Genomic DNA, 27,978 nt, shown 5'->3' with positions numbered 1-27,978 from the left:
TACGCGAAGATTATATAAAGCACAGTAACGTGCATGAACCAAAGCGCTTGCAATAAAGCTTTTGGGAAAAGAAAGCCACAAATTTTTATTCATTGCCATGAAAGTTGTTAGACGGCTGCGGCTCTTCAAAAGGGCGCGCTCGTACAACGCTTCGATCAACATTATTATCAAGAATGTTATTTTTAATCGTTAATCGGTTGAACAGTCGATGGTTCTCTTCATCAAATTCGTTCATCCACCATTCTTTCTCGGCGACAATACTCTCCACCTCTTGCCCCTCGGTTGGTGTGCGCCACTCGTCATCCCGGCGGTCATTTCGCACGTGAGTCGAATCACGGCGCTTATCCCGCTTTGCCGAGACCAACGCCCGGGCATCGACAAACAGTTCATCGGGAATCGGCACATCCGCGTCTAGTTCAGGATCGTGAGCCAATTTCCGCAGCACAGATGGCAATTTGGCCCAGTCCGACTCGGTAAACTCGGGCGCCGGCGAGACCGGCGTAATCGGCAGGTACTGCATCTTCATGCGTTTCTCGTTATGCACCCGTTGGATCATTTTATCGGCTTCGGCTTTGGCTTCCGGGACAAGCTTCTTAGTCAATAATTCGCGCTTAGTGCGGTGAATAGCTTTGTCTTCCTCGCTGCGCAGCGGGAAGAAGGTGTCCTCGAAGTTGTAGGTGTCCCCCATGTTAGCCATGGCCAGGTAGCGCAAGTGCCGAAGACATCCGGCCGCGTGTCGAGCGCGCTGTTCTCCGTCCTCCATAACGTAGCTGAGAAGACGGCGGACGACGCGGTCTGCGTGAATTTGGATGATGTTTTGTGGGTATTTGGTAAGTTCGTGAAGAGCCAATAAGGCGTTAGTCTGGATCTCTTCATCAGGATGCCACAAGAGTTTAGCGATTTTTGGCAAAATGCTAGTGGTGCTGAAGTTGATGCGGTTAATGGCGTACTCGCTGCCGACGGCGATGGCTTCCGTTACAAGCCGCAAAAGTCGTACATTCCTAAGACCAAAGCGGCAATAACAATCTGTCACGTCATATCTATGCGGATTTCTTACGTTGTATCAATTTGTTTTGCGATGATTGTGCAGAATCCCAGATCTGACATCATAGCTAAAAGGTCATCGTCGTGCGCTAACAAGCAGGTGAGGTTGAGCACCGAATCCAGGACACGGTAATCGCGAACGTCAAAGAGGGCAAACATTTGACCGAATGGGTTAACGATGGTCTTGATTACCTTTGCTGTGTCCTGCGGGCGCGCTACAAAGAGCGGATAGATAGCCATGCAAGCGTGCACGCAGACGATGGGGGCGTAGGCGATGTTAATCAAGTCCCAAATGTGGACAATTCCGTTGGCGTCATTCAGTGTGTTATAACCTAATGAAATATTTAATGTGTGACATTTAAACAATATCCAGCAAAAAATTTTTATAAAATCAGGGGCAAACTCACTATCGGCATCGGCGCCCATTCGCCCAGCTGTCAGCGCCGCGATCATTCTAATGTGTTGATTTTCATGGAACATGTAATCGATGACAAAGGGTAATACGCCACTGCTGCGTATATAGTGACGACACCCTTCCACCCTCGCCATTTCACTGAGGAAGCCAAGCAGATGAAACACGGTTGTCTCTCCAGAACCTTCGTACAACCTCCCAATCACTAGGTCAGTGACCTTTGTGTTCTTCAGCACCTCGCAGTTCAGCACTGAGCCGGCAACAGCATGCAAAGCCTCCGCGGTTATCTGCACACAACCGCTACTGAAGGGGACGTGTAGCGGTTTCAGGAGATGTGACAACCCGCCTGCCGCCCGGATGCACTCGCGCGCTGCGTCCATCTCACACACCAGGGCGATGACGGATGCCACGTTCTGGAACACGTCCTCGTTGGTGTCGCCTTTTAGAACGCGACACATGGCGGTGAGAGCACCGCTGTTTACAATCGACAGATGATTCTGGCGCTCTTGAGCCAGTTCTACGAAGAAAACCGCAAAACAGATAATATGCCAGATGAGCATAAAAATTGCTGCGGGTCGATTTACCCGCCAAGATCCCAGTTACCGGCACAATGGCATAATCGCGGTGCTTTGCAATTAGCAGCAGCTCCTGGCAGACCACAATTCCACCGAGCTGTACGAAATCATACCGATTTCTCCGCTCCCGGAGTGCCAACCACACCGCATTGGCCGCCTGCGCAGACGTTACCGCCAAGATCTCCTCAGGCCACACCCGCTTATGTTTTCGCCTGAAATCCGCATACCAGTAATCCTCTGGTTTGGTCTTCTGACACTGCATGACCTTCAGCAGCAGCGGAATCCCGCCGTCTCGCCCTAGGATCTGCTTATTTTCCCAAACCGCTTCCATCAGCATTGTCAGGCATACCGCGGCAGCGCATTTAACTTCTAAATAGCGGGATTGCAGCGCCTGGATGATGGCTTTGATTCCGCTGAAGAAATTAATCTGGCGCAGGGTAAACTTACAGTTGGTCATGCGTGTAAGTAGCTCCAGCGCTTCCAGCTTCTGCCTGCCGTACTCTTTAAGACTGGCTTCGCAAAGGTTAAGCAAAACCTCTACGATAGGGAACTGGTGAAAGGCGGCGGCATTGGATTCCTTCAGAAATGTCGCTCTGCTGACCATCATGGCGCCGGCGCAAATACTGTCAGCGCACCCGTAGCGGATCATTCGGTGGGCACGGAAAAGCGGCCAGAAATCAGGGAGGATGCTGGCTTCCCCGCTGGAGATTCGTACTTGGTTGTCGTCCAGTTTGGTCTTAGGGTCGTAAGAGTACGCTTCCGGGAAATGTTCGTCCTGCTCGATGGGTGCCTCCAAAGCTCCGGGATGGAAGCGTTCACCTAAACCCATACTGTCGGATTTGACCTCACTGCGCGATAGATACTCGACGCGGCGTTCTTCTTCCATTCGCTCATCAGGTGGCGAGTTACCCTTGAACAGTTTGGATTTTGACTTCATGATTCTATACAGCACACGGTTAGCGGAGTACAGGTTCTTGTGCACCTCCCGCAAGCGCAGCCAAAACCCTGATTTTCTCTTTATAGCCGGTTTATTCTCCAGATGGTCCAGTAAAAACAACCGCCGATTGCGATCCATTGCGACAAATTTTCGTGGTGGCAATACGATGTTGATAGCATCAATGTGACCTCTCGCAACGCGGTCCCGTTCCAGCCCCAAACGCGTATCATACCGGTACGCCGCCCGTACGAAATGCTCCCGGAAATACTGGTCGTTCTCTCTCAGCCACTGCACCATTGTTTTCACGTTACTGTCGTTCGGCGTGCCGTAGCCGTTCTCATCATTTATCAGATTATTCTCATAAATCCCGGTGATATTAATGGTTAAACAGTGCTTGGCATCATTGTTCGTGATAACGATAACATACGCTACGTCGCCGTACAGTTGGCGGTGGAGCGGCGCCGCCCAGCCCCATTCCCTGGGATCGTTGAGCAACGCAATACCTTTTAAGGGTGCGTCATCTTCAAAGGCAGCCATTTCTTCAAGCATACTGAGTTCGCGGTACGGCAGATTTGGGTCGAGGTAGGCGCTATCTTGGGCATTGACGAACAACCGGCGGTACAGGTATAAAAGATCGAACTGTTGAAGCAACATGTACAATCTCTGGTATGCCAGCTGTTCCAGGGCGCTAAGCTCCATTTCCTCCAAAATGTCTGCAAGCAACCTGTTAACCGTTTACTAATGGGCTCGCGAACTGGTTTTATAAAACAAAACTTGGTAAAACTACTTGCGGCCGTTTTACCAACTAAATGTTCGTAGAAAGCGCGTAGATTGCAGTATAATATACGCTTTTTCGGTGTTGCAATGGCTTAAAGGAGTTCAGGGCAAAACTTGAAGTTGTAGCGACGCGTTACTTCAAGCTTCGAAAGAGTAAAGTCTATTAGACTCTGTTAACTGAAATCTAGAAGGGAATTTTTTTACTTACGGGATACGGCCGGCAGCATCTGGTGAGGTTCCACGTTTCGTGTGTCGTACTTGTCCCCGAACATGACGGCCACAGGATCCGGCTGGAAAAAGAGAACGCTGGCAATTTCCATATCCCAGGTCTTTTCAGTGATGCCGATAATGACAGCCAACTGGTGTACATTCCACACCGTCAGCAATCGGCGATCCTGGTCGTCGACCTGCAGGTCGAGATAGGGTTCTCCGTCTGCTTCATCGCTAATGATAACGAATTGATCGTCGAGACGGTGATAGCCCCGCTCCTGGGTGTAATCTGAAACGAGGGGGTACTTGCAGTTGAGAAGGTCATCCTCGTAGACCAACGTATTCCATCGAATGGGGGCATGAAACTTTAAGCGGGATTCAACAGGGAACTCGGTGACAAAACCAAGAATAAAATCCGCGACTAGGCCGTAAAATTCTTTTATGAAGGGCGGGTCAACAAAGTAACGCTTCTCTTCTGGCACAACGGCCCATAGTCGAGCGTAAGTGTTGCCCATAATACATACTGCAGAAACTGGTGGATTTTTGGTTGTTGATGTTTTTCTGTCTGCTGGTTGCCCTTGGCAACAACTTTACACCCGCGGAAAGCTGTATAGATTTTCACACGGAGAATCATTAGACCACCTCCTGGAACTTTATACCGGCCCATGGAACTACGGATACGTTATCCAGGTGCTGTTGACTTACCATTGCTAATTAAGCAGGGATACATAAGGAAAAAAACCTCTTTGGTCACGCTAGATTTACTGGGCCCATTTGACAACGTTTGACTTTTTCTATTGCTGAGACTGTTGCAAGCTATGGGATGCCCTTTCCGGATTGTGAAGTGGATAAAAGGCTTCTTGCTTCAAAGGTCCATCAAAGCTGATGTTTAGTCAGGTAGACCAGGGCGATCGATTTTGTTTGACCAGTGGTGTTCCCCAAGGCTCGTCGCTTGCTCCGATACTGTTTATTTACACTGCTGATCTTTTGAAAAAGTTTCATGAATATATTGGATTCATAAGACAAGCGTACGAAGACGATTTAATGCAACTAGTCCGTTCGCCGCCGGAAACGGATAACTGTTCGCGGATCAATGATTTACTTACTGAATCATCTACTGCAGCTGAAATGCCGCGTGCTTTTGATAAAACCGAGCTCATGCACTTTACTTTCGAAGAAATGTTCAGACGCGATCTCCTACAATATTCGGTCAACACATTATCTTTCTGTTGAGAAACTAAAATACCTGGGAATCGTCTTCGATCTGAAAAGTTTTCGAAGCGAAAAGTTTACTTGGAAACCACACCATGTACCGCTGGAGCTATCGGACCTGTGCTTAAGTACCCATGGCCGGCATGGCGCTATCGCATTGTGCGCTGTTGGGAAGTCAACTTCTGCTAAGATCAACAAAGTACAACGTCTAGCTGCAATGATCATACAGCTTAGGACAAAAAAGACGCATTACCCCACACCCAGATACGTATCCGTAGACCGTACGCATGTGGCAAGTGCACTTGTACGACAACCGGATATTTTAGCTGAGCGGTACAGCGCAGTGAGCGCACTGCGCTGCATGCGTTCGGAATGCTGTGGGTGGGATTAGGCGTCTTTTTGGTCCTAAGCTGTAACAGCACCCAAACGTACATCTCTTTCTGCTGCACTGAATGTCGAAGCCCAGTTAACACCAATGAATTTACATCTGCTTGAAGTCGCTGCAGTGTCGCTAACCCGCTTTATACTTTGAAAGACACTCTTTGCGTTTTAAGGTCGTTATTCCCGCACTACGAGAATCGTCATGGATCACCATAATTAATACTACTTGTAAACGTCTCCTTTCGGCAGGATATATATTAATTTATACCAGTGGTGCATTGGATCAAAGCAACAGAACAAGAACTGGTCAAAGCAACAGAACAAGAACAGCAGTTCCAACATTGTCAATATTATAAAATAGTGACAATGTTGGAACTGCAGTTGTTGTTTTTATTGGCAGTGCAAGCCGACAAGAATACCGTCCACAGGCACAACGGTCTTGCAAGCGGAATTGTGTAAGCCGTATGCAGTGTTTCAGGCTCTGCTGTATCTCATCCATTCGGATGTACGAAAAGCCTTTGCTTATTCTGATTCAAAGACGGTCATGGAGGGCATTTATGCGACAACCTATGATTCGTCATATTGTTTGGTTAAGTTTTTTTCCAGAGTTCACTGATATATTGCTGATTATGTATGCCTAATTTTGCTGTTACCTCCTTAATTTGTCACCTTGACGATGAGTACGAATTTTCATGTACTGGAGCAATGGTCCTTGCGATGACTACGCGGTACATTGATGCAACAACAAAAACAACGGAGAATGATGAAATCCGAAAGATCCGCGTCGGAAGGCGAGCGATTATGGGAAGATATCGGTCCGGCGCAATACAGCGCTCGAAAGACCGATTTCTTTCTTCGCGTTCCCAATGTTGCCCTGACAGAATGGCAGGCACATGAAAACAGTGATTTTGCTGATGTGATACAAACTAACGCTAAGCTAGATGCGATTCCAAAAATCTGGTATTCTGAAGGAAAATCGGCCGGGCCGCTGGTTACCGATTTGCAGGCCATTGTGCGGGATGATATTCCAAGAAAGCATAGGCAGCGAAAGAAAACCAACCAATTTTCCCACAGAACCGCGGTGGAATTAGAGTTCCCGCAACAGGGCAAGGAAACTATCCACGATTCCAGCCGCCATGCGTACGCGGTCGTTCGCTCCGAGCAGAACACAGACCTCCCATCGGACCTCGCAAATTTTAGCCATCCAACACGAAGGTTATTCCAAACAAAGAATATTACCGTCAAAGACCGAACCAGATTTCCGTCGGAAATGGGAGATACGTTAATTCAAAGGTCGTATGGCGGTACAATGTCCCAACTTGCTGTTGTCCCATTCCCGCAAACTGACCTCTGCGTGCCCACTAACGGGCCGCTGCAGAAAGAATCTGGTTGCCTGCAGAAGGTCAAAAACCTGTTAATCAACGATAACGCTGCTTTTCGCGTTGGACTGCCTTCCGGGTACTCGCTTCGGATTCCTGCAGTAGCCCTAAAAGTGTATGACTATGGTGTGCCGCGTTTTCAAGACATCGACCCGGCCATAACAGCCGACGATGTCCGGGCTCGCGTTCAGAGAGAGGCCGCAGCTGGAAGTGCGATGGATTTGCACGAACGATCGAAGGATGCTAAAGAGGTGCTGGAACTGTCCATGCACCTACCGCAAACTGTGGGAGAAGTGCTAGCTACGGAGTTCGTATGTAAGCGAATATCAGTACTGCCTAACGAAAAGCATCCCGATTCTTAATCACTTGACATACATAGATGCCGAGATGGAGGACAGCCCTGTTGAGCCAAAAGTGTTTAAAAAGGTTGATGTCAACGAAATCATCCGGACCCGTATGTTAATGCCCTTTCATTAAATTTTATGTGCATGATGAGCAAGTTTTGCAAAGATTTTTTCGTGCAGAAGATGATAAAGCCGGTGAAACGTACGCCTCTTTGAAGAACTGCGTGGAAGAAATGGAACGGCCTGTAAGGTGAATAAGTATTTACATTCCTGATTATCTTAACACCCTCTAAGGGCTTGTTTAATGGACAAACGTGTTGTGTAGTTAGTGGACAAATTCGTATCGGTTCAGGATGACCAACCGCCAAAGTTTGGCCACACTCATAACACCATCAGGCAGTACTTAAAAGATTATGGCTTGGAGACGACGGAGCAGGCTCTTACAAAAGAGTGGTAGGATTTTGCCGTCTAGTATCGGGTTGTTTGCGTTTATACTCGTATTGGATATCGCAGGTGGCTGGAACACCGAAACAATGATCCGGATTATAATTTGCCGAGTGTGATGGACGAAAACAGTCAGTTGCGACGCAGTTATTCGGTACTGCGAAGGGAATACGCGGCGCTGAATGACGATACAAAGTATTGCGACTGCTTTCCTGTAAATGTTAGCAGTTTGAAAAGTCAGTAAAAGTAAGTTTTTGAAGGAAATTATCCAGCCTAGCAAATCGCCGTCAGGACAATGTTCAGTTTTTGACCATCAACGTTCGGCGATGCTTAGACAAGAATGCAAACCTCCAGAAAGAACTCAAAGAGTACGGACGACTAAAAACATTCCAAAAACGTTGGAGAAAAATTAAAATATGTGGGCAATTCTTTTGTAGTGCAAAAGCATTAATTCCAGAAGATTATAAAGAAACTCTGCAAAAAAAGGCTGTCATAGAGAACAAGTACCGGCGTATGCGACGTCTGTGTGGACACCTACATGCACGTCTCAAGGCTGAAAAGGATGCCATGAAGCTCTTTCAAGAGAAACAAGCAACGCAGAATCAGTTGCAGCGAAAGGTCAAAAACGCCCGCGACGCCTTGTTCCCGGATTACCGGGGCACCAACCCGTACGCACTGCTTACCCGACGTAAACCGGTGCAGATGACGCGACAGAACGGAATGACCGTGGCGCAGCGGATCATGGCTCACAGTGGATCGGTACTCGAGTAGGTGCTTTTTTTCCCAGATTAAGAATCCGATGAAAGCGGAGAAGATCGTTCCGCACCAACCGCAAGCCACATTAACATGCGCACAGTCCGTAGTGTGGCAATGAATCCATTATCCTCGCTGGCAATCAGTACGGGTGCGGATGGAAAGTGGTTCCTGTGGAACACTGGCACATCTAGCGCGGCACCAGTGCACCACGGCGGCGGACACGCTGGAGCGATCGGTCGTTGTGAGTTTTATCCTGAAGGTACGCATTTCGCAACCGGCGGGTGCAACGATATGGTAAAGATTTGGAAAACTGAAGGCCAGTTACTAACCGAATTTCATCACAGAAGCCCAGGTAGTTTACTTTACATCGGGCCAGCGCTGACGTCGTTTTCTGTCAAGCTTTTGATGTTGGCAGTGAGTGCCTTGTCCATTCATTCCAGCGGGGACTTCCTGCTAACGGGTATGTCCAATGGAATGCTGAACCTGTGGGATATGAAGAGCAGCCGGTGTCGCAGCAATTTTCGACAATGGCAAAGAACGAGCAGCGGTCACGCTGGCGCCATAGTGAGCTGCCAGATTCTGCTGTTTGCTAATACGGCGGTGAGCGCCGGGGAAGACGGCACGGCACGCTTATGGGACTTGCGGACGGTAAGTGCTAATGCCGCGCATTCCTTGAGCTAAACCAGCATCTATGAGACTGTGCACAGGAATCAATGCAAATTCTCCTGAAGAATGGAGCTCCGCTCCAAAAAACCCAAGTGGCCACCAGCGTATGTAAAACTCTTAGTATTAAAAATTAGAAGTTTTTTACATAAGTAGCAATCAAAATAGCAATTAAGCGAGCTCGTATGATCGCAGGGTAACATTATGGCAACTGCGGCAAAATGCGCTGCGGATATCCAGTTATGGGACATTCGCAAAGCCAACGCCCAGATTTGTGCGCAAAACTATTCGCCCTATACGGTTTGCAGTTTTGATGTGGAGTCGTCGTGTCACATGGCGGCCGTTGGGTTAGACAGCGGCTCGGTCAGCTTCTGGGATCTGGGCAGCGGAGGATGCACCATCTACCCAGCACACGCTGCGGTGGTTACTACGGTTCGATGGGATATCTGGGCGGAGCGTCTGCTAACGGGTGACGAGCAGGGAAACCTGTACTTCTGGTCATAACGACTGTAACTGTAATCTAACCCTTCGCTTTTTACTTTTGTGCCCGGCTTAACAACTTACATGATACCGATTGCAATACTGCGATAATTTCTTGGAAAGAATTTCTAGGGTGAAGTTACTGTACTGTTACCAACGCAACCTAAAGATCACTGTACAGCGCACATAACTTGAGAATTCGGAAGGGAAATATCCATAATATTGTCAAAAATGTCCTAAAATTCCTGCACTATTTCCTGCTTTTGTTTATATAGATAAGTTAGATATCCATACATTATTTCACCCGTAAAATTCTCAAAACATGCCGACGAGTAAGCAACCTCCAGTCGGAAGCGAAGGACATAACCACGATGGAAGCGACGACGAAAACGACGCATGCCGCGGGTGGGTTACCGGCGTTAATCAGCGCTCGTGTCCCTCAACCACCTATAAGTTTTTCAGACCACCCGGACGACGAGCCAAAGACGAACTGCTCAAAGAGATCAGGCACTTAGAGAAATGGGTCCGCATGAATTTCGTCGGCATTCGAATTGAGCCTCTAGCCGAAGCTTGCCAGCGCGCCAGGGAGTGTGTGCGGGGATGTTATGAACAGCTGCAGCACGATTTCATGAACACGGACTTCCCCAGAGCTAAAAGAAAAACCTGTGAGGTCCACGGACGCGAAGATGAGCACGACGGTGACAATGAGGAACCCGATGGAGGGAACGAGAAAAATGGGAAGAAGAGTCCTAGGACGAGCCGGGGCGGGTACAGCCGAGGGTGCCCTCGAAAATCTCTTAGAAGCAAATGAGGAGCCCTCCTTCATGAAATGCAATTAAACCAGCGACTGCACTAGACGCTGATCACGGCTTTATTCACCCGGTCAAATAAGACAACAAGAGCCAAGACACAATATAGCACAATAAGAAAAACTATAACAAAACTCACAGATACAGTGCTTTCATTTTAATTGGAAAAAATGTGCTCGTCCACATGAACGAGCAATCAAAACAATCTACTAGAAAAATAACTGACATGGATACTTTTCAGTGTGCTGATAAGAACTTGAAAAACACAAAAATCAGAACGGTTGCACAGTGCTGAGCGCCGCGGTCAACTTTGATACGTCCAAATAACAACTATCACGAAAACGCTTGGGTGAACACTGGAATCCTTTCTGTCTACACCGCCTAAAATCAAAATCCCTAAATTTATTAAAGGTCCCATAACGTATTAAATAATCAACAATTTCTGTGGGGAAAAGTACGAGTACACGTTTAATTTTAGTCAAAGTAGGTTGACCGCTGGTCCGCTTGACCTACTTTGACCGCTGGTCCGCTTGACCTTTTAGTTGCCTGGTAGTACCGTAGTACGTTCCCAATGGAAGGTAAGCTCGCTTACAACAGAGCAATTGCTTACCGTGATCGATACTCGGAAGTGTCTCGTTCTCCATCTCCAGCAGTTCCTGTACATTCATGGGTTCATGGTCACCCTCGTCGTCATTCGTTGGCGTGCGGTCGCCCGGAGAGGGTCGTACCGGTGGATTAACCACGGGCCATTTGCTCACGTTAAGCTCTGCCCACGTGTATGTATTGCAGTAGAGATTGGGCGCCATACAGAAGCACCAGGCCACATCGTACGGTCGATCTTTGTTTGGGGGATCCACGCAGGCGATTTGGATCTTCTTCTCAGCCAACTGCTTGTACACATCCACCCTCAACCGGTGCGTGTAGCCCGTCATTACGTAACTACAACTCCGGCGGATGGATTTCTCCTCTGCCAAAACATGAATTCAGATATATTCATGTTTCACAAATTCATGGTGCAGGGATCATTATGTGCCTCTGTAAAAAATTATGTGCCTCTATAATTTTTTACGTTCTTATTGTCCTTGTGTTTCTTAGGTTTCTTCCTAGGTTTCTTAGCTTTGAGTTATTATCGTAATTATTAATTAATTATCGTAATTATTATCGTAATTACTTATGTACTTGGGTTATTCTTTACTGATTGTGTCAGTAAATAAAGGTTTGCATATATTTATGTCCACCTGTCGATCGACTGTAGTAAATGGACTGCGTATAAAATATACCAAAGTTTGTAATAATATTACGTTTCTTACTTGAATTATAATGTAGTTTAAATATTTGGATGAACCATGCTTGGGTTTGGTAAATGAACGCCACATAATCAGAAAGCTAAGAAACCACCGATCCTCCAACTGGAGGATCATTTCACCACATATAATAATGGTAATAGTATATATAATTATTCATTATTAACATAATAATAATAATTCCCATTCATAACTTATTCATGGTTTCTTCAACGGATATGCAGATCAATGACACATTAAAGGCACGGCTATGGTTAAGTGGCTAAGGAAAAGCAGTTCTTGCTGAAAATTCATGTTTCATGTTCTGCCAAAAGAAGCATCCCTCACGCGTTGGACACAGTTAGAATTGGGCGTTAACCACATCACTTGCACCGAGTGAGCTCCATTACAGTAAGGGTACTCAAACATCCTTTACGAATGGCTCTATAACTTAAAGGGGCCAGATCGTTTAACTTTTGGCTCCGTCTCTGCACGACCATTGGACGAAGGGCTCTATAATTTTCCTCTCTTTAACTTAAAGTCCTTTAACTTAAAGTACCAAAATCGTTACTTTTCGGTATAGGGCCCGCTGAGTTGGAAATCGCTAGTGCAAACTGAAACGGATCCTGCATCTAATATGCAGATATCTGTTGCGGACTACTGAAATTTGTTTCCAATGGTTTTAGACTTTCTGTCCTCTTGTGAAGTGGGATGCGTAAACACCCATTCAAACCTAACTAATCATTAACCGATTTAGAGAAGTATGATTGGCTAGTGAGAGTTAAAGAGAAATCGCATCTATAACTTATAGAGCCGTTCGTAAAGGATGTTTGAGTACCCTTAGTCTACCTCTGTGAGGTATCCAATGACAGGCGAAAAATTTGGTGACATGGTTATCTCGCAAAAAAATCAAATACTGGTGAACGTTCAGTGACCACAGACCACAGTTCGAGTGATCCGATTACATAAGTAAGCGTAGGGCGATAAAAAGGAAGAACTGCGGCAAGAGTACTAGAATGCTTTCACTTACTTATCATGTTTTCGCCAATCTGGCGATCCTGTACCATAAGCGCCATAACGCACATCGTGTCGTCTTTAAAGCATACGTCAACGTTTGACGTTGGTTGGTTAAGGGTGCTTTCCAGCTGCGTTTGCCAGTTGGGCTGTTTCTGTAAATCCCTGAACCTCTGCCCCGTTGGACAACTGGGATCGAGATCCTTATTCAAGTCATGGCTGTCATAGCGCGACGAGCAGCGCAGACACTTTGTGGGAATGTTGGGCGGCTGGGTTATCATACGGTATTTCTCTGGTATGGGTGTTGCTGTAAAATTAAGAGGCTTGCCTTTGTAAGCCTTCTACAGATGCTATACCTCGATGTGCCTCAAAGATGGATATTTGAGGGAGTATACGGTTGAAAGTAGATCACCCATGTAATGCGATCAGGAGCACATTATGTAACGTGCAACATGGGGCCCGTTATCCACGTTTCAGACCGTATGATCAAAGTGATCCGTCTTTAATTGAGGTACATCGAAGTACGAGCCATGTATATCCAATGCGTGGCAGTCTTACTGCGTGGCAGCTGTTTCGTGGTTGGTGCAAGCGTTGTGGTTTTGGAACAGGCATCACAGCAGCGGTGAGTGGCGAGGATCAGAGTCAGAATTGCGACGGTGCCAATATCAGCCATCATCCCATCATAATTTTTTTACAGTTAGGCGCAGCGAAGCAGTTTACCCTTGGTCATTACAGAATTGCCCATATCGTAACATGCTTCATTCACGGCGAGTCTAATGTTGCACAAAAAAAATGTGCGATCAAAACTGTAGGAGGAGCAGCGTTTTAAAAATCTAACCAGGGTCTCCAAACGGGCCTGATTATAGCCACCCCTTTTCGCACCCCGTTAATTACATGCACCCTCTTTACATTAGCGAAGTAGGGACACCCTGTTCGGTTATTACAGACACCCAGTTCATTGCCCATTATTAAGAATCTGTGATTTATATTAATTTTATATTTCACCAATGTCAAGCGAAATTCATAAACTTCTGTTATTTATGACCTTTCCAGTAGGCAAAATGACAATATCAACGACAGTGTCTGGATCTTTGACGCGAATTTCGTTATACAACCAAATACTGTAAGTGGTCCAGCATTATGGGTGGTCAAAATCTCTGTGTATTCTTTACGCGGCAGTTTGCGCGGCAGTTGGGTAAAAAGCGTGAGTCAACGGCGCGTAAACAAGCAAACGTGCTCATTCGTAAACAAGAATTCTGGGATGGGTTATCAGCTTACTCTTCCATGTAAGCGTTGCGCTTCGATATCGAAGCGCAACCATTACTTACCCAGACATACACACGTATATGTCAGCCAGCAGAGTTCTTTGTTGTCAACATTTTGCCAACCACTGCATACAATGGATTTGTATAATTTCATATGTAATGATCTGATATGTCGCTTGCGTGATTAATTACGGAATTACCAGCATATTTTGCATTTCAGTCTGTTTGACTTTCACTTTGCATTTGTTGCCGGCTTAAATAACGACGGCTCTGGAGACACACTTTAAATTTCAACATGAACTCAACATCGTCGTCTTCTGATTCAAGCGCATCAAAATCGCTATCGCTGGTGCTTTCGGAATCGCTTTCTAACAAGGCTTGCTCCGTTTCATCATTGATTAACTCTTCGATCTTTAAACTGATAATCTTTTTGTCGCATAGATTAAGAAATTTCTGCCTTTTAGATGGTGGTGCCATTGCAGAAATCACAACAGTTATTGCCACTACTGTAATTTATACACGTGCAATTAATTTTTGAACGCCTCGCAAATAAAGAATAGCTGCAGCGTGACAGGCGCAGCGATGTCTTCGTTATGCCGGGACATGATGCAGACTAGTTCATGTGGCGCCGCATTTTGCATTAAAAGTAACTTTTGTTTTCACTTTGGTGGTCAGTTTCTTTCCTGGCACGCAAACATACTCGTCTTATCATTTGTTGACAGATTTTTGGCTGATTCATCGGGTTGTTTTTACTTGTTCTGGCCTTTACGCTACATGCATCGATTACACAGAAGATTTTGACCACCCATATTGTTAATGTTTATTGTCCTTTGCATGGAGCAGTTGCTCCCTCTAGGCTACAGACAGCAGAAGTCTAACAACAAAATAATAGAAAACATTGAAGCGTGTAGTCACAATCAACAACATCAGCCAAAACAGTCAGCAGCAATAACATTAGGATGCATACAAGCGGAAGTAAACGTTTTTATGTTGGTTGCGATAACTTGACGCTATGGTGGAAAACAAAATGGAAGAGAGACAATCGCGCTGGGGTCGATGCATAAAACCAAAACCCAGGTGTAGTTAAGTTTTTAAGTATTCAGAAAGATTTTCAAAAGAAATCGTGGGAAAAAGGAAAGCAATGACACTTGCGCACGTAATCGCCTTTCTGTACTTTTTCAACTAAATCGCAACCACATTAAATAACCTATTGACACTATCTAATCATGCCGGTTCATTCCATGAGTAACTTGGTGTTACAAAAACGTTAAACAAGGGTCAATTTGCTCCAGTTGACGGTATCGAGCGCAGTCGTGAACGCGTTGAGCGAGGTATAACTTTCCTTGTCCAGAGCAGTTTCGTTCCATAATAGCGCCAGGCGACTTGAGAGGGAGTCCGGGGAAGGCGGTAGAGTTTTCCCACATAAAGTTGTTGGTACCGCCATATATAATGGGAAACGGGTGTGCACATAGCCGCAACGCTGACCATGTATTACCTGAAACAGAGGACACGGCGACAGCAGTTTGCTCATACAGTAAGAAAAACCGTTCACCAAGTGGGATACGGTTGAACACAAGTTTGTAAATTAAGGCAAGGCTATGTTTCAACCTACGTAATTCAAAACAGTCCCAGTTTAGCTTCAGCAACCGCCCTTTAAGACTGGTACTACCAACTACCAAGATAAAGTGAATCAAGGAAACGAGATAAACAACGTTCTAATTTTTCCCGGCAAGTTTTATTAACAGGCACAATAAAAGGGCAGCAATGATCAAACGCCGTGAACCCCAAAGACTTGAACAACTGAATTCGAGCGGCAGAATCAGCTTTCCTGAACGCAATATTAATCCAGCGTATTTTTTTACGCAGTTTAGTTACCAAAATGTCGGTATTGTCTTTGAATTTCAAACTGCGGTCAAAAAGTATACCTAAATACCTAACACAGTCGCTTTCTCGATCGCATTACCATTAAGATAATACTGTGAGTCAACGATCGGCACCCGTTTTTTCAAAAAGGAAATATGGTACGATTTCAGAACATTAAAATATAGAAGTTTATGGTTTTTAACCCAACTCTCTACAGCAGTGAGATCAGACTGTAACGCAATTTCATCAGCTTTTTGTTGAAACTGGCCGGTAAAGAGCTACTGTATATCATCGGCGAAAATAAGCAGCTCGCTGTTGTTGAGCAGCGCAGACGGTAAAAAATTTAGTACACAAAGGAAGAAACACGGCCCAACAACTGATCCTTGCGGCACACCGCTAGTAACATTAATAACTTCCGATACACAACCATTAACCATTACACAGTGCTTCCTGCCTTTCAGGTAATCAGACACCAAGTGCCCAACCTTACTATTAATTCCCAGTTTAATCAAAGCTTCCACAATAACCTGATGATCACATTTGTCAAATGCTTTTGAACAGTCCAGAAATAAAGCATGAACTTCTACGCCATTTTCAATGAAATCTGTTGTAGACTTTACAAACCAAGAAATCTGTAGTTCGCATGATCGCTTCTCCCTGTACCCAAATTGGTGATCGGTTAATTTTTGATGGTTTTTTAAATAAACCCGAATGTATTTGTCAATACAACGCTCAAAGATTTTGGAAACAGGGTCCAACAGAGAAACTGGCCGGTAATTGAGAGGGCTCGTTTGATCTTTAGAACCTTTGGGAATAGGAGATATGTACGACGATTTCCAGCATGCAGGATAGCATTTCTACTACACTTGTAACATCGGTCGGTTGTTTCCGCTTTGATGCGAATGTTTGCGATATCAACAACAGCTTAAATTTACCCGTCTCAATGCCCATTTGACGTTGTATGGTTGTTAATGGCTGCAGCGACGTCTGCAATTCTGCACTACATGATAGTTCGATACCATTGTTTTTTTCTCCGCCGAACTTATACAGTTGGCCGCCGCTTTTCTGGAACTTCTTCCATCTTTCCACAATGAGCGGGTGGTTGTGACCCACAACCTTATGGCTAATCCTTAGAACTTTCGTACGTGCACAAAACACGTACGTTGAGATTACAGTAACGCACTGCTAAGTTTCGCATTTAATTAACTGCCAAAGGGGTGCCTATAAAATACAGGGTTTCTTAAAAGAAGTTAATTAATTCTTTCAAGGGTGCCTATAATTAATGGGGCGTGGAAGAGGGTTCGCCTATAAAAACAGGGGTGTTTGTGGTGGCTATAGTGCCACCCTTATATATATTCACATAGGTAATATAAAGTATTTCCATAATAATATTTCTATATGTATTATGGAACTGGCCTTTGTGTTCGTGCGGTTATGCACCGGAAACAACATCCGATCTTTTTTACCATTGTTTTTTTTGTTTTACTGGAATTCCTGGAGCATGCTGGCTTAAAGGCCATTTGATTCGTTAGCAGAAAGTGGGTGTTGCCGCTGCTTTTAAACGTCTGGAGTTTTTTAACAGATTTCAGCGATATTGCTGGACATGCGCGACTGATTCTTAATGCTACGCGCTTAATTTGTTATGTTGACCATACGAATTTTCATTCCTTGGAGCAATGGTTCTTGTAACAACTTCGCTCATTTCGCTGCATGAAGTACTTCTATAAACTAAAGTTTAAATTTTTCTGTACGTCTGAAGTTCACTTTCGAGCACTTCGTACTATCCCAGATTTATGTGACAATTAAATCACTACTAAAAATAAATTATGGGCGGTGATTTTACTGCCACATGTCTACCTAATTTGTTACCTTGACGATTCTAATGCTCATTTGTTGGAACAATAGTCCTTGTAAGTTGTAAGGAATACGCTGTGTATTTAAGCAACAACAACAACTTCGCTGTATACATTTATGGGACCACTTCTACAAACCAACTACTACTGATGGTATAACACAGATTATGAGCCTCGTCTGACAGCAGTTTTAACATGAGCTCTGTTCTACTCGTATAATTTAATTTGTAGACTGTACGTGTACGTGCAACTGCGCCACGATGAGAGGCACTTCCGGAAGTTCGAGGTGCCAGAATGTGAATGCCGTGACTGATACAACATCAGCGAAACTACTGATGCTGTGACAACTTTGTAATTATTTTAATCATGTTCGTGCACAGGTGCTAGCTAATTTCCGCTATGGCATCTCCCGTTCCTTCAGCTTCATCCTTCCATACTCCTTCCAATAATAATCTCCCCAAACATCCCGTGACACCGCTAGCCGACCCGGCGGCCGCCAAGCTCCGCGCCCAACGCAAGCAGGAGCGTGCCGCAGCCAAGCGCCGTCCGGACAATGTGGTTGACGCGGGCACCGCTGTAAATTTCGACGACGCCCCGCAGACAGAGACCAACGAGAGCGTCCACACCGATCTGTGCAGCGATGACCTGAAGATTGCTCTGCAGTACTATGCACGCCATAACAAGCAGTTTCTGATGGATGTCTTTGTTAAGCACTTTACTGAGACCGAGTTGGAATACTTCTTCCAGGAGCTGCACAGCTTCGAGAATGAACGAGTCAAGATGGAACAGGCCTTTACCAGTCATGGACGGTGGAGTTTTGACGATCTGAACCAGAGGTTTATCGGGATACCGGCCACCAATATGAGTACAGTGAGAAGATTGACCTTACATATGCTGTAGTCAAATCCGTCTCTTCAGTTTCAGTAACGGATATCACACTTCACTACTGTAAAGTGTAAACCACTCGAACATCTTGATCCCGTCTTTTGCTTAGCATCCCGCTTTGTGCTTCCAGAAAAGTACCCCTCGGAAACCTTTCAAACGGATCCGTACCGATATAAATTACTAGGCGAAGAGTTACCCGAAAACGTGACGAGCGAATCCACCGAGAAGAAATCTCAACCCGCTACGCCCCACCTGTACGGTAAATGGCATAAGTCAAAAACCTCCGCTGTCAAAGAATACATTCGCGTCGGCGACATCCGCCTGTATGAACGTTTACTAGAGAATTTAACAGCTGACTGCACAGCAACCCATCTGTTTAATAAAAAGAAGGTCAAACTCAAGCCCAAAGCCAAACATACGCCCTGTGTGTTGAAAGAAGATCCGGCGTCGAGAGAATCGATTCTCGTCCACCCCGGCACGAAGCATGTCTTTACCCCACCGTCTACTAGAAAGATTCCTCGGGATGTAGAGACCGTAGAGGTGTGTGATCCCGCAGCCCCAGCAGCGTACTTTCCGGATCACTCAGATCTAGCGGTGCTGTATGAGTATGTAGAAAATTACAGGGAGCTCATGTGGGCGGACGAAGCCGCAGTGTATGTGCTGGACCCGATGAGCAAGTGTCTAACAAAGGTCATCAACGAGTCGCCCGTTAAGGTAGTGAATAAAGATGCGCGGCATCCCACAATGGCTGCGTTGCAGAGTGATCGCTGCATCGTATCAAATCATGTTGACCATGATCTGAGGTGAGGTGAGTCAAGCAAAGCGTGTTCAGGAAAACAAGTATTTTTACGATTGAGTGGACTCGCCAGTTCCCCATTCTAACAGACCAACAATTGGCGGTTTTACTTTACAGATACTCTATTTTGACTGGTGACGATACCACATCCGACGTTAAACATATTATGGCCATTCCGTTTCACGACACCAACGGCGCCGGTCGCGGCGTTATCGAATTCAAACGCACTCTGCGCTTCCCGGCACCATTTACGGAAGCCGCCCTCCACTCTGCCACCGAGGACCTCCACCATTTTGCCTACATGCTGTATAAAGCCGCTGACTATCGTCGCGAGCTGAATGTCTACCGGGTCCTCGGAAAACGGTTTCATGAACTTTTCGTTAAACCCAACAATCTCGATCACATTATCTACCGCTTTATGATTCTCGTGAAAAGCCTATTGAATCCCGCGCGAGTCCACCTATTCCGGGTAGACACTGACCGGAAATATGCCGTTGCATCCGCGTACGATACCGGGAGGATGTCTCACTACGGCTACCACTTTGACTACTCCCGGACCATCAGAATTCCGGTCTGTGCGACCTTTGTCTTCGACTTAGTGCAGCTGCGACAGCCGATGAACGTCAAGCATCCTAGTGATGCGTCGATCGCCGGACAAGGTTTAGAGGCATACCTTCCGGGCCCACCGATCACCAGTCTCCTGGCGATGCCATTCACCGATGACCTGGAAAACAAACTATGTGAGTTCATTCTTTTGATAAACGACCCCGGGAATAACGGTTTCTCTGCATCCGATGAACACATTCTCAGCGCGCTGCTGACTTTTTTCGTGTCCGCTATCGGGACATTATCGTACCGCTACCGGGTACAGGCCACATCGCGACCGCTAAGGGCCGAGGGGGACTTATTCTGCCGACTGAGCATCGAAAGCCTCGACGATGTCGAGGATCTTCTGCGAATGTGCCAGGGAAACTTTTCAGTGCCGTCAGAGTTCTACACGCATGATTTTTACTGTAAGGCATATTTGGAAGATAATTTGAAACTGCCGTATTTGTTCATGATGATGGTGGAGGATCTGTTTGGAAACGACGCTTTTGACCAGCGGAAGTTGGCGGCTTTTACGTTGGCAGTGCGCGAAGGCTATCGGAGTGTCCGCTACCATGGATGGCATCACGGGATCAGCGTAAGCCGTAACAGGAAGCGTTGGTAATATTAAGTTTTTTCTTCACAGGAAAAGCCTGTTTCTTTAGGTAGCACACACAATGTTCGTGATGCTGCGCGATAACCGTGACCATTTCACGGATCTCGAGCGGAAGTCTTTAATGGTCGCCACCCTTTGTCACGACCTCGATCATTTGGGCTTCAATAACGCCTTTGCCAAGAAGTTCATTTCTCCGTTGGAGAAACTGTATCCGGCCTCACAGATGGAGAACCACCACATCCGCGAGACATTCCGTATCCTGTCCATTATTAACTGCGACATCTTCCATAACTGGTCGGAAGCGGACAAATCCGCCGTTGCCGTCATGATCAAAGAGGCCATCCTGGCCACGGATCTAGCGCTGTATTTTGCCGGGAAACGCTCTTTCGAAGCCATGCTGGACAACGATGAGATTCGCCTAGACAACGGCGACCACCGACGGCGGCTGATGAATATCCTGATGAACGCCTGCGACCTGACGGCGTCCACCAAACCCTGGGGGTACCAGGCCGAGTGCACTCGGGATCTGTACGATGAATTCTACACCCAAGGCGACATTGAGAAACGCTACGGCGAGCCACCCATCCCAATGTTGGATCGGGATAACGAAGGCAACCTGGCCCGGGAGCAAGTTGGATTTTTGCGGTACGTGTGCATGCCGTTGTATGCGCTAGTTAGCCGCATACTGCCCAGTACGCAGTGTCTGGTGGACAGCTGCGTGGTCAACATGATGCACTGGGAACAGGAGGTCATCAAGGCGGAGGAAGCCCAAACGGAGAAGCTCGCTGTGGGAACCCATGAGCGCGCTAATGAGGTTGAGCATCTGGATCCCAGTGATGTGGTTATGGGAGGAAAAGCGAAGCGGCCTCGCACCCCGCGCTCGGGAGCTAGTGATGTGGATACTCGGGACAAGCATGGAAGGGGGCTAGCAAAATCACCCAAACCAAAAGCGGGAAAAGTGGATGACAAGGCTACCAGAGCAAAAGCGAATGCGATGTAACGGATCGTATACTTCGAAATACAGTAAGATGTTTCGTTTACCATAGGAAGTTTTTGGCTATAAACTCTGTTCAGTGCTCTGTAGAGTTGAGCAATATCCTAAACAACACTCAAAAGTATTGTACCCGGTTGTCCTCTGTCCTCAGTGTAGTTTACGTTGTTAATGTACAGTAACACTATACAGTATGAAAGATGGTTGTCATCCACATTCAGTTTTCTGCAAGAAATGTTAAACCGAAGCTGTTGAACATCGACACCGACGACACGTACAGTATGAAACTTGTTTAACAGGTATTATGGCGCCACACAGTTATTATTATGGGAGATGACCCTTGTTTAACAGTTACAGTATTATGGTAATTACAGGGTACCCACATTGGATCGTATAGCAAATCCTTCCCTTAAAATATCCTCACGTGCATACGGTAAAACTCATTGAATCCTTTGCAGTATCGCTTAATTCATACGTCCTCATGATCGAAACAACAGTATTCTGCTATTGAATGGTACCTTCCGGCTTCCATTAGGCACTAGCCATTAATCAAGTCATCTAGCAGACTTATTTTCGCTCTTGCCTATGCCTCAGTCTCCTCAGCTTCCGCCTCGGAGACATCCGTGACTTCTGCGGAAGTGGGTTCTCCCTCCGTCATCTCCTGCTCTGTCGTGTCACCGCCGGCCCCGGATGTCTCCTCGCCCTTCGACTCCCCTTCTACCTCTCCCGGGGCATCTTCTTTCACCGGCAACGGCGGCAGCAGTTCCTTCCGGCGTTCCTCATCGGCCAGGAATGCCTCGTCGGCCTCTTTCAGCGCCGTTTCGGGGATGGCCTTGTAGTCATATTCCGGGTAAATGCCGATGTCCACCACTAGCTCTTGGTCCAGACTGCTGCCCAGGATGAAAGGGGCGTCGATTTCCTTGTCGCCGCGGCCGATATAACAACGTCCGTAGTTAGGAGTGCCAACGTTCTGCCAGAAGTACAAACCCGGCCACAGAGCGTTCTCCATGAGGACACAGTTCATCTCCATGGCATCTCGGAAAACCCATGACCCTACCAATGAAATAAAGTCTCGGTTTATGAGGCCGCTGATTTAAATGTCAATAAAGATCACGAAAAACCGACATAAAAACACTTAGAAAGGTCGCACATGTAATAAATAAAAACCTATGCAACAACGTTTTCCGTAGTTGTGCAGTGCTTTGTTTCCGCTCACCAAACGTTGTCTGTGGATCCGCCGGCTCCATCGCCAAAAGCGGACGCAAAAACCGGTAATCTGGATCGGCGATGCCGACATCGGACGATTTCTCAATGCCAGATTGAAAAGCGGGCTTGAACACTACGTAGCTGTGAAAATCCCGGCAGTGGTCGTAGGACATCCCTACATGGCACACAGCTTTCAGCTTATTGTTTTACCTCGAATACGGATCTGCAGCGGCGGACCTGAATAGGTAGGATTTCTTACCAGAAATCCTTTCTCATTCAGCCCCACAGCTCCTTTGGGGAAGATCGTGGCTTCGTTATCCACGGAGTATACAAGATATGCCAAACGTTCTTCTTCTTTGACAGGAGTCTATATCACTCAGAATGCTCATCGTTTGGTAGAATGAATAATATGACAATAGTCAGCAGTAGGTAGCAGATAATAACAAAAGAAGCTAAGTGAGCCATACCGTTGTAGGCTCATAGTAGGCTTCGCTGGTGTAACGATACTCTACAAAATGACTCGTAAAACTAGGATCTCCCGTAAACATTCCGCTGAGTCGTGGAGATTTCTTCTTAAGAATGGCGCTAACGAGCGGTAACATTTGCCAGATGCGAGCATCGCGACTGCAATCAAACATTGAAATCGTTCATCCTCTGCGTCGAATAAACAGGCAAAATGTCATCTTTGCGATGAAAACAGCCATAAGACTTTAACTAAGCGAAAATCGTCATCAAATTTACTTATCTCGGAATAGTTTCCTTCTGATTGAAGAAAGCATATTGTGAATGATGTGAACCATCACGCACCTGTAGTAGGTGACGGGTGCACGAAAGGGATGCAGTGTGCTGGCTTGTATCACGTAATAGTCATTCTGTGTACCGAAGACCTTCCCCCAGAAGGCAAACGGTCCCTGCTTAGTGTCGGACTCCAAAAGCCGACATCCGGTTCGGATAAACAGATTCTCCTCCACGGAAATGCTGGATGCCAAAGGAGATTGCGGATCCATGTAATACTGATCGACTTCAGTTTCAATGGATGTGTTAAACTTCCTCTCTTAATATTGTAGCCCGAGCAGGTTCAGGGTTCAGTTATTAATTTTGGCGAGCTAGCCGTAGCAACAATGTTGCAAGTTTCAACTGCACGTGCTGAACAGTGCCCAGTACTCAGTACTTACCGAAAAGACGCTCTACTCTCGAGGTGATCTGCTGACAACCACTCAGACTTACTATTTCTAGTGCTGACAATTGTGGACTACCTGAGGAATTAGCGCAAATTGACTTCAGCCAACTCAGTCAAAGTATACAATTACAGTCACTCAGTCAGTGATACAAAAGGAACCCGCCATTGTTTACGTTCTACGATTAATAATTTTGTTAAAGCAGCCTTATCGCTCTGAGAACTAGGGCGATTTTGTGGATCATTTCTTCTTGCTTCTCTATTTTTGAGCCACTTCGTAGGAATGTCTGCTTCTGGTATGGAGCTTTACTGCGTACCATTAGTCAAATAACATAAATCAGTTTGTTGTCTGTACCTTGAGATCACTTTACTTGGCGGATTTGGAGCACATGTCATGGTGGTCTAATCCATGGTCTTTGATTACAGGAGCGTCTGCCCCACAAGTGGTTTTCCAACAGCCGGGAAGCATGCCTAGTATGCCCATGGGCATGAGCATGAGCATGCAGCCGTTGGTCATTTGGGCTCCCATGCCCACGCCCATCCCTGGCGTCCCGCCCGGACTGGAAATGCTACACGGGAAGGAGTTCGTTAAGGTCGAGCAACAACACGAATGGTTGGAAGGTGCCATAAGCAACCACAGCAAATTCCATTTTTTCTGACCGATTTCATTGAAGAACGACTGCTTTTCAGTGTTTACGGGCTTCGAGGAAGCCAATCGCTACATTTTGAAAGACGAGAAAGGCGCCTACATGTACTTCGCCGCGGAAAACAGTCATTTTTGTGCACGTTGGTTTCTGGGCACTTTGCGTCCCTTTGAGATGGGCATCTATGACAACATTCAACGCCATGTGATCAATATAATCCGGCCCTACAAATGTGACAGCTGCTGCTGTTTCTGCTGCCTCCAGGTGCGCAACCCGGCATGTCACTTCGAACTGGACACGACGCCAACAGATTGATGTTTGCAGAGGCGTGCTTTCTCTGTAGACTATGGAGATCCAAGCCCCGCCCGGCACACCTATCGGCTTCGTGGAGCAGGACTGCTCTTGCTGTCTGCCTAAATTCCGCATTCTGGACGAGGATAAAGATGTGATGTTCCGAATCAAGGGACCTTGTTGTACGTCCAGTTGTTGCTGTCGGGACGTTGAATTCAAGGTAGGCACATCGCCAGACACCGCTTTCTCAATCTTACATATATGTTAACAGCTTACGCCGGTCATTTTTACTCAGATTCTGGATCCGGAAGGCGAGAATCAGGTGGGTCGCATCGCAAAAAAGTGGTCGGGCATTCAAGAGTTCTTTACCGATGCCGACAATTTCGCCATTGAGTTTCCCAGTAATGTGGATATCAAAGGAAAAGCTACGCTTCTGGCCGCCTGTTTTATGATTGTGGGTATCATCTTTCAGTACAGTTGTGAAATGCTCAGCGTTAATTTATACGTCTTTCAGGATTATCTGTACTTTGAGGACAGCGGCGGGCACGACAGGCTTAATCAATAATTACTACTGTTAACACTTGTTGGTGAACCTCTTCGATCCTGACTAATCAGGGAACATGCAAACTTCGCGCTCCCGGCGGACCGTTTGGCCTTTTATAGCACAGTTATATTTTTATGTAACTTTCTTTATACCAGCTGCTCTTTTAGTCACGTTTGTTACAGTTCACAAAATTATCCTGTTTAACAAATCCGTCTAAGAAATTATGGCTTTGTGATTTCTCATCTGGATACCGAGATTCATTGATAGTTCGCTACATATTCGTACGTATCACAAATTCCTGTTTCTTATGTGCAGTTAGCAACGCCGCACAAAATTAACAGTGGTTACAAAATAACAATGATTTAACTGTGAGCGGTTAAACTGACTCCAGGCACCGGCGCAGTGATGCTCTTTAGCACCCTTCTGGTTTCATCGGACAGTCTCGTTTCCGAGAACTGCCCACTTGGGCGGGCAAAGAATTTTCCCACGCGCTTAAAAGCTGACTCGCTGGGTCTACTTGCCATATTGACCCCAGACTGGTGCATGATGGCGATGCGCTCCAGCAGTGCCATTTCCATGGTCAAACGGTGACGTTGGTCCTTCAGTTTTTGCAGTGCCGCCACATGCTCCAGATATTCCGACTGCTTACTGTTCAATTTCATCATACTGGCGTTAATCTTGTCGATGTTACGCAGCACCTTGGCCAGATTTACGCTGGTCTCTTCGGCGACTTTAAGCAGCAGCTCCATCCCCAGTTCGCCCATGTCGGGGCCCTCTTGTATTGTAGGTTGTTCCTCCTCTTCATCCTCTAGTTTCTTGTCTAACTCGAGCAGTGCCGTCAGGCGCTTCCCGGCAGCCCGAACGAAGGCCCGCTCCGTCTGGATGTCCGACTGGATGCGCTTCAAATGAACCTCTAGTTGGTCGTGGAGGTCGTTCTTGGTGGCCAGGTCGACCTCGAGGTGGTGAGCAGAGCGGCGGTTCTCTAGTGCCTCGGCTAAGAGTTTCTGGACCTCCAGGTGCATGGCCTGGAAATCCGGCTGTTGTACCGTGGTAGCCCCATTCTCACCAGCGAGCTGGGCGAGATTGGCGGAAAAGTCAACGACGCTACTGGTGGTGGCGGCTTTTTGGTTGCGGCTATACTTTGCGTGGATATAAAAACAGATCAGCAAGATCAGCGTCCCGATCGGGAGTGCCGTGGCTAAGAATAGAGTCATATTAAATTTTATGGGAGTTTTTACGAGTACAGAAACTGTCTCTTTCCTAAATCGACAAGCCTGTTCCCCTGGTTACTGAGAATGCTTTACAGTATCACCAGCATTCTCTTTATTATACACAGTTCTGGGTCTCTCCAATGTTTCCATTGCAAAGGCTTCCATAACCTCGATGAGAAACGGGTTCCCTGCAACGTCATCCCCGAGACTTCGCGTGTGTGTTCCAACAGCTCCACTTCCTGCTACACTCAGGTGAGCACGACGCCGGTGGAGAGCGAGCAGTTGTCATCCTATGCCCTGACTCGCGGTTGTGTGGAGGGCGGCAGCGTATCTTGGCCGGATACGGCGACCGGATGTGTGACGATCATCGATGACAAGACCCTGTTGAGTGCATCTCTGTTGAATGATATACGCAGTGACCGCTACCGGATGCGCAAGCAAACGGTTATTTGTCGGTGTAAGACAGACTGCTGTAATAAAGCGCAGCTAGCTGATTTCGACGGCTGGCCGGAGCTACAGGTAGAGCCGCGCGTAAAGGACCCAGATAACCAGACATTCGAGTGCCGAAACGCTAGTGCGATTCCAGAGGTCACGGGGAATTATGCGGAACGGATGCGCTCATGCTTGCCTTTGTTGATAACTCTGTTTACTTTTTTATTGACGTGTACGTAGCATAAGTAATAGAAAAGGTGATCTTAACTGTTCAAAACGATTACCTTGATTTTACGGTTTTTTTGGATAATAATTCGTAAGAAGATTATTATTAAAGCAAATCTCGTGTACATACTGTGAAACATCGAAGCAGTATATTGGGGAGCGTTGAAAATCATCGGAAAATTAGGTTAATCAAGGGGATTTTTCTGCAAACTACAAAAAGAACAGTGCAAAAATTCGAATTAAATGACTGCGTGCTTGTCAAAGCCGCCATGTGGAAGACCATGTTGCTACCTTGACATAGACCGCATCCGTAATCCGGTGTTGTTATCCGCACGGTTTTGCTCGTCTTCTGCCTGACACAGCCTGGCGTCTTCGAGCACTGGTGCTTGGCCATGGCCGAACGCAGCGGCACGGCCGGAGTGGGGCGGCGCTCCCGTATCGAACTCATTGCAGCACTTCGTGGGAACGGTTTGCGTCAATTAACAAAAGTCTTCATCCAGTAATCGATGGGAAACGCTGTAAAATACTTGCTGAAAGCCGCAGAGCAATTGGCCGTCTTTAAAGAATTTTCGTTAAGTAAACGATGTCTTATGGGGACGGAATGTGGTTTTGCTACTTCTGCTCAAAGCAGAGAACCTAACTGTATTCGTAAGTACTACTTTTTGTATACTGAT

At 46.5% G+C, this 27,978-nt stretch overlaps 7 protein-coding genes across 16 annotated transcripts; 3 read left to right on the top strand and 4 right to left on the bottom strand.

The window, feature by feature from the left end:
* Positions 1–6: 6 nt before the first annotated feature.
* On the bottom strand, positions 7–5,142 carry LOC129590416 (outer dynein arm-docking complex subunit 2-like). 3 transcript variants are annotated; one of them, XM_055485625.1, is made up of 6 exons: positions 4,661–5,142; positions 3,954–4,244; positions 2,041–3,681; positions 1,452–1,973; positions 1,058–1,376; positions 7–1,001 (listed from the first exon to the last, which is right to left on the bottom strand). In XM_055485625.1, the coding sequence occupies exons 1-6, from the start codon at positions 4,683–4,685 to the stop codon at positions 86–88; spliced, it is 3,714 nt and encodes a 1,237-aa protein (XP_055341600.1). In that variant the 5' UTR covers positions 4,686–5,142; the 3' UTR covers positions 7–85. The 3 variants fall into 3 exon arrangements, with proteins under 3 accessions (XP_055341600.1, XP_055341599.1, XP_055341601.1); XM_055485624.1 differs by lacking the exon at positions 4,661–5,142 and having other exon boundaries at positions 8–1,001; positions 3,954–4,510; XM_055485626.1 differs by lacking the exon at positions 4,661–5,142 and having other exon boundaries at positions 8–1,001; positions 2,041–3,692; positions 3,954–4,092.
* LOC129590420 (uncharacterized) lies at positions 4,681–10,707 on the top strand. The gene is made up of 13 exons (XM_055485634.1): positions 4,681–5,366; positions 5,949–7,242; positions 7,307–7,381; positions 7,452–7,516; positions 7,597–7,724; positions 7,785–7,910; positions 7,976–8,083; positions 8,153–8,482; positions 8,579–8,823; positions 8,887–9,119; positions 9,179–9,241; positions 9,330–10,019; positions 10,077–10,707. Exons 2-12 carry the CDS (start codon positions 6,285–6,287, stop codon positions 9,636–9,638), a joined length of 2,640 nt encoding a protein of 879 aa, XP_055341609.1. The 5' UTR covers positions 4,681–5,366; positions 5,949–6,284; the 3' UTR covers positions 9,639–10,019; positions 10,077–10,707.
* LOC129590429 (uncharacterized) lies at positions 10,101–13,696 on the bottom strand. The gene is made up of 4 exons (XM_055485649.1): positions 13,279–13,696; positions 12,737–13,027; positions 11,034–11,390; positions 10,101–10,804 (listed from the first exon to the last, which is right to left on the bottom strand). The coding sequence occupies exons 1-4, from the start codon at positions 13,394–13,396 to the stop codon at positions 10,728–10,730; spliced, it is 843 nt and encodes a 280-aa protein (XP_055341624.1). The 5' UTR covers positions 13,397–13,696; the 3' UTR covers positions 10,101–10,727.
* Positions 11,786–21,825, top strand: LOC129590418 (cAMP and cAMP-inhibited cGMP 3',5'-cyclic phosphodiesterase 10A-like). Of its 5 annotated transcripts, none has more exons than XM_055485633.1 (6): positions 11,786–11,863; positions 11,952–12,117; positions 18,082–18,566; positions 18,717–19,389; positions 19,500–20,565; positions 20,633–21,825. In XM_055485633.1, the coding sequence occupies exons 3-6, from the start codon at positions 18,101–18,103 to the stop codon at positions 21,581–21,583; spliced, it is 3,156 nt and encodes a 1,051-aa protein (XP_055341608.1). In that variant the 5' UTR covers positions 11,786–11,863; positions 11,952–12,117; positions 18,082–18,100; the 3' UTR covers positions 21,584–21,825. The 5 variants fall into 5 exon arrangements, with proteins under 5 accessions (XP_055341608.1, XP_055341607.1, XP_055341606.1 ...); XM_055485632.1 differs by lacking the exon at positions 11,786–11,863 and adding an exon at positions 17,933–17,987 and having other exon boundaries at positions 11,952–12,102; XM_055485631.1 differs by lacking the exons at positions 11,786–11,863; positions 11,952–12,117 and adding exons at positions 17,773–17,854; positions 17,933–17,987.
* LOC129590427 (radial spoke head protein 9 homolog) lies at positions 21,717–24,202 on the bottom strand. Its single transcript, XM_055485645.1, has 5 exons — positions 23,588–24,202; positions 23,248–23,404; positions 23,018–23,147; positions 22,791–22,955; positions 21,717–22,627 (listed from the first exon to the last, which is right to left on the bottom strand). The coding sequence occupies exons 1-5, from the start codon at positions 23,785–23,787 to the stop codon at positions 22,158–22,160; spliced, it is 1,122 nt and encodes a 373-aa protein (XP_055341620.1). The 5' UTR covers positions 23,788–24,202; the 3' UTR covers positions 21,717–22,157.
* Positions 23,892–25,834, top strand: LOC129590430 (phospholipid scramblase 1-like). Of its 2 annotated transcripts, none has more exons than XM_055485651.1 (6): positions 23,892–24,078; positions 24,384–24,578; positions 24,648–24,865; positions 24,945–25,112; positions 25,188–25,346; positions 25,407–25,834. In XM_055485651.1, the coding sequence occupies exons 2-6, from the start codon at positions 24,425–24,427 to the stop codon at positions 25,455–25,457; spliced, it is 750 nt and encodes a 249-aa protein (XP_055341626.1). In that variant the 5' UTR covers positions 23,892–24,078; positions 24,384–24,424; the 3' UTR covers positions 25,458–25,834. The 2 variants fall into 2 exon arrangements, with proteins under 2 accessions (XP_055341626.1, XP_055341625.1); XM_055485650.1 differs by having other exon boundaries at positions 23,892–24,253; positions 25,407–25,831.
* LOC129590428 (uncharacterized) lies at positions 25,552–27,978 on the bottom strand. 3 transcript variants are annotated; one of them, XM_055485646.1, is made up of 4 exons: positions 27,596–27,978; positions 27,435–27,514; positions 26,749–27,028; positions 25,552–26,634 (listed from the first exon to the last, which is right to left on the bottom strand). In XM_055485646.1, exons 3-4 carry the CDS (start codon positions 26,810–26,812, stop codon positions 25,799–25,801), a joined length of 900 nt encoding a protein of 299 aa, XP_055341621.1. In that variant the 5' UTR covers positions 26,813–27,028; positions 27,435–27,514; positions 27,596–27,978; the 3' UTR covers positions 25,552–25,798. The 3 variants fall into 3 exon arrangements, with proteins under 3 accessions (XP_055341621.1, XP_055341622.1, XP_055341623.1); XM_055485647.1 differs by lacking the exon at positions 27,596–27,978 and having other exon boundaries at positions 27,435–27,518; XM_055485648.1 differs by lacking the exon at positions 26,749–27,028 and having other exon boundaries at positions 25,553–26,634; positions 27,596–27,976.

Source organism: Paramacrobiotus metropolitanus, unplaced genomic scaffold (genome assembly GCF_019649055.1).
Source record: "Paramacrobiotus metropolitanus isolate TYO unplaced genomic scaffold, Prichtersi_v1.0 Parri_scaffold0000040, whole genome shotgun sequence".
In the NCBI taxonomy this organism is placed as follows: Eukaryota; Metazoa; Tardigrada; class Eutardigrada; order Parachela; family Macrobiotidae; genus Paramacrobiotus; species Paramacrobiotus metropolitanus.
This window is presented reverse-complemented; position numbering and strand designations above follow the sequence as displayed.

Coding starts and splice junctions, on each gene's coding strand:
- LOC129590416 (XM_055485624.1), bottom strand. CDS start 4,470: ATGGGCAACACTTACGCTCGACTATGGGCCGTTGTGCCAGAAGAGAAG. Junction 3,682..3,953: donor GATGCTGCCGGCCGTATCCC/GTAAGTAAAAAA, acceptor GGTTGCTTGCAG/ACATTTTGGAGGAAATGGAG. Junction 1,377..1,451: donor AATGGGCGCCGATGCCGATA/GTGAGTTTGCCC, acceptor ATATTTCATTAG/GTTATAACACACTGAATGAC.
- LOC129590420 (XM_055485634.1), top strand. CDS start 6,285: ATGCAACAACAAAAACAACGGAGAATGATGAAATCCGAAAGATCCGCG. Junction 7,911..7,975: donor GCGCTGAATGACGATACAAA/GTATTGCGACTG, acceptor AAGTTTTTGAAG/GAAATTATCCAGCCTAGCAA. Junction 9,120..9,178: donor GCTTATGGGACTTGCGGACG/GTAAGTGCTAAT, acceptor GACTGTGCACAG/GAATCAATGCAAATTCTCCT.
- LOC129590429 (XM_055485649.1), bottom strand. CDS start 13,396: ATGATGGCTGATATTGGCACCGTCGCAATTCTGACTCTGATCCTCGCC. Junction 13,028..13,278: donor CACGAAACAGCTGCCACGCA/GTAAGACTGCCA, acceptor TTAATTTTACAG/CAACACCCATACCAGAGAAA. Junction 10,805..11,033: donor ACTTCCGAGTATCGATCACG/GTAAGCAATTGC, acceptor TTTTGATTTTAG/GCGGTGTAGACAGAAAGGAT.
- LOC129590418 (XM_055485633.1), top strand. CDS start 18,101: ATGGCATCTCCCGTTCCTTCAGCTTCATCCTTCCATACTCCTTCCAAT. Junction 18,567..18,716: donor GATACCGGCCACCAATATGA/GTACAGTGAGAA, acceptor TTGTGCTTCCAG/AAAAGTACCCCTCGGAAACC. Junction 19,390..19,499: donor CATGTTGACCATGATCTGAG/GTGAGGTGAGTC, acceptor TTTACTTTACAG/ATACTCTATTTTGACTGGTG.
- LOC129590427 (XM_055485645.1), bottom strand. CDS start 23,787: ATGGATCCGCAATCTCCTTTGGCATCCAGCATTTCCGTGGAGGAGAAT. Junction 23,148..23,247: donor CCTACTATGAGCCTACAACG/GTATGGCTCACT, acceptor TGAGTGATATAG/ACTCCTGTCAAAGAAGAAGA. Junction 22,956..23,017: donor AAGAAATCCTACCTATTCAG/GTCCGCCGCTGC, acceptor TGTGCCATGTAG/GGATGTCCTACGACCACTGC.
- LOC129590430 (XM_055485650.1), top strand. Junction 24,579..24,647: donor ACAACACGAATGGTTGGAAG/GTGCCATAAGCA, acceptor ACTGCTTTTCAG/TGTTTACGGGCTTCGAGGAA. Junction 25,113..25,187: donor GTCGGGACGTTGAATTCAAG/GTAGGCACATCG, acceptor ATTTTTACTCAG/ATTCTGGATCCGGAAGGCGA.
- LOC129590428 (XM_055485646.1), bottom strand. CDS start 26,812: ATGGAAGCCTTTGCAATGGAAACATTGGAGAGACCCAGAACTGTGTAT. Junction 26,635..26,748: donor GTATAATAAAGAGAATGCTG/GTGATACTGTAA, acceptor CTCTATTCTTAG/CCACGGCACTCCCGATCGGG.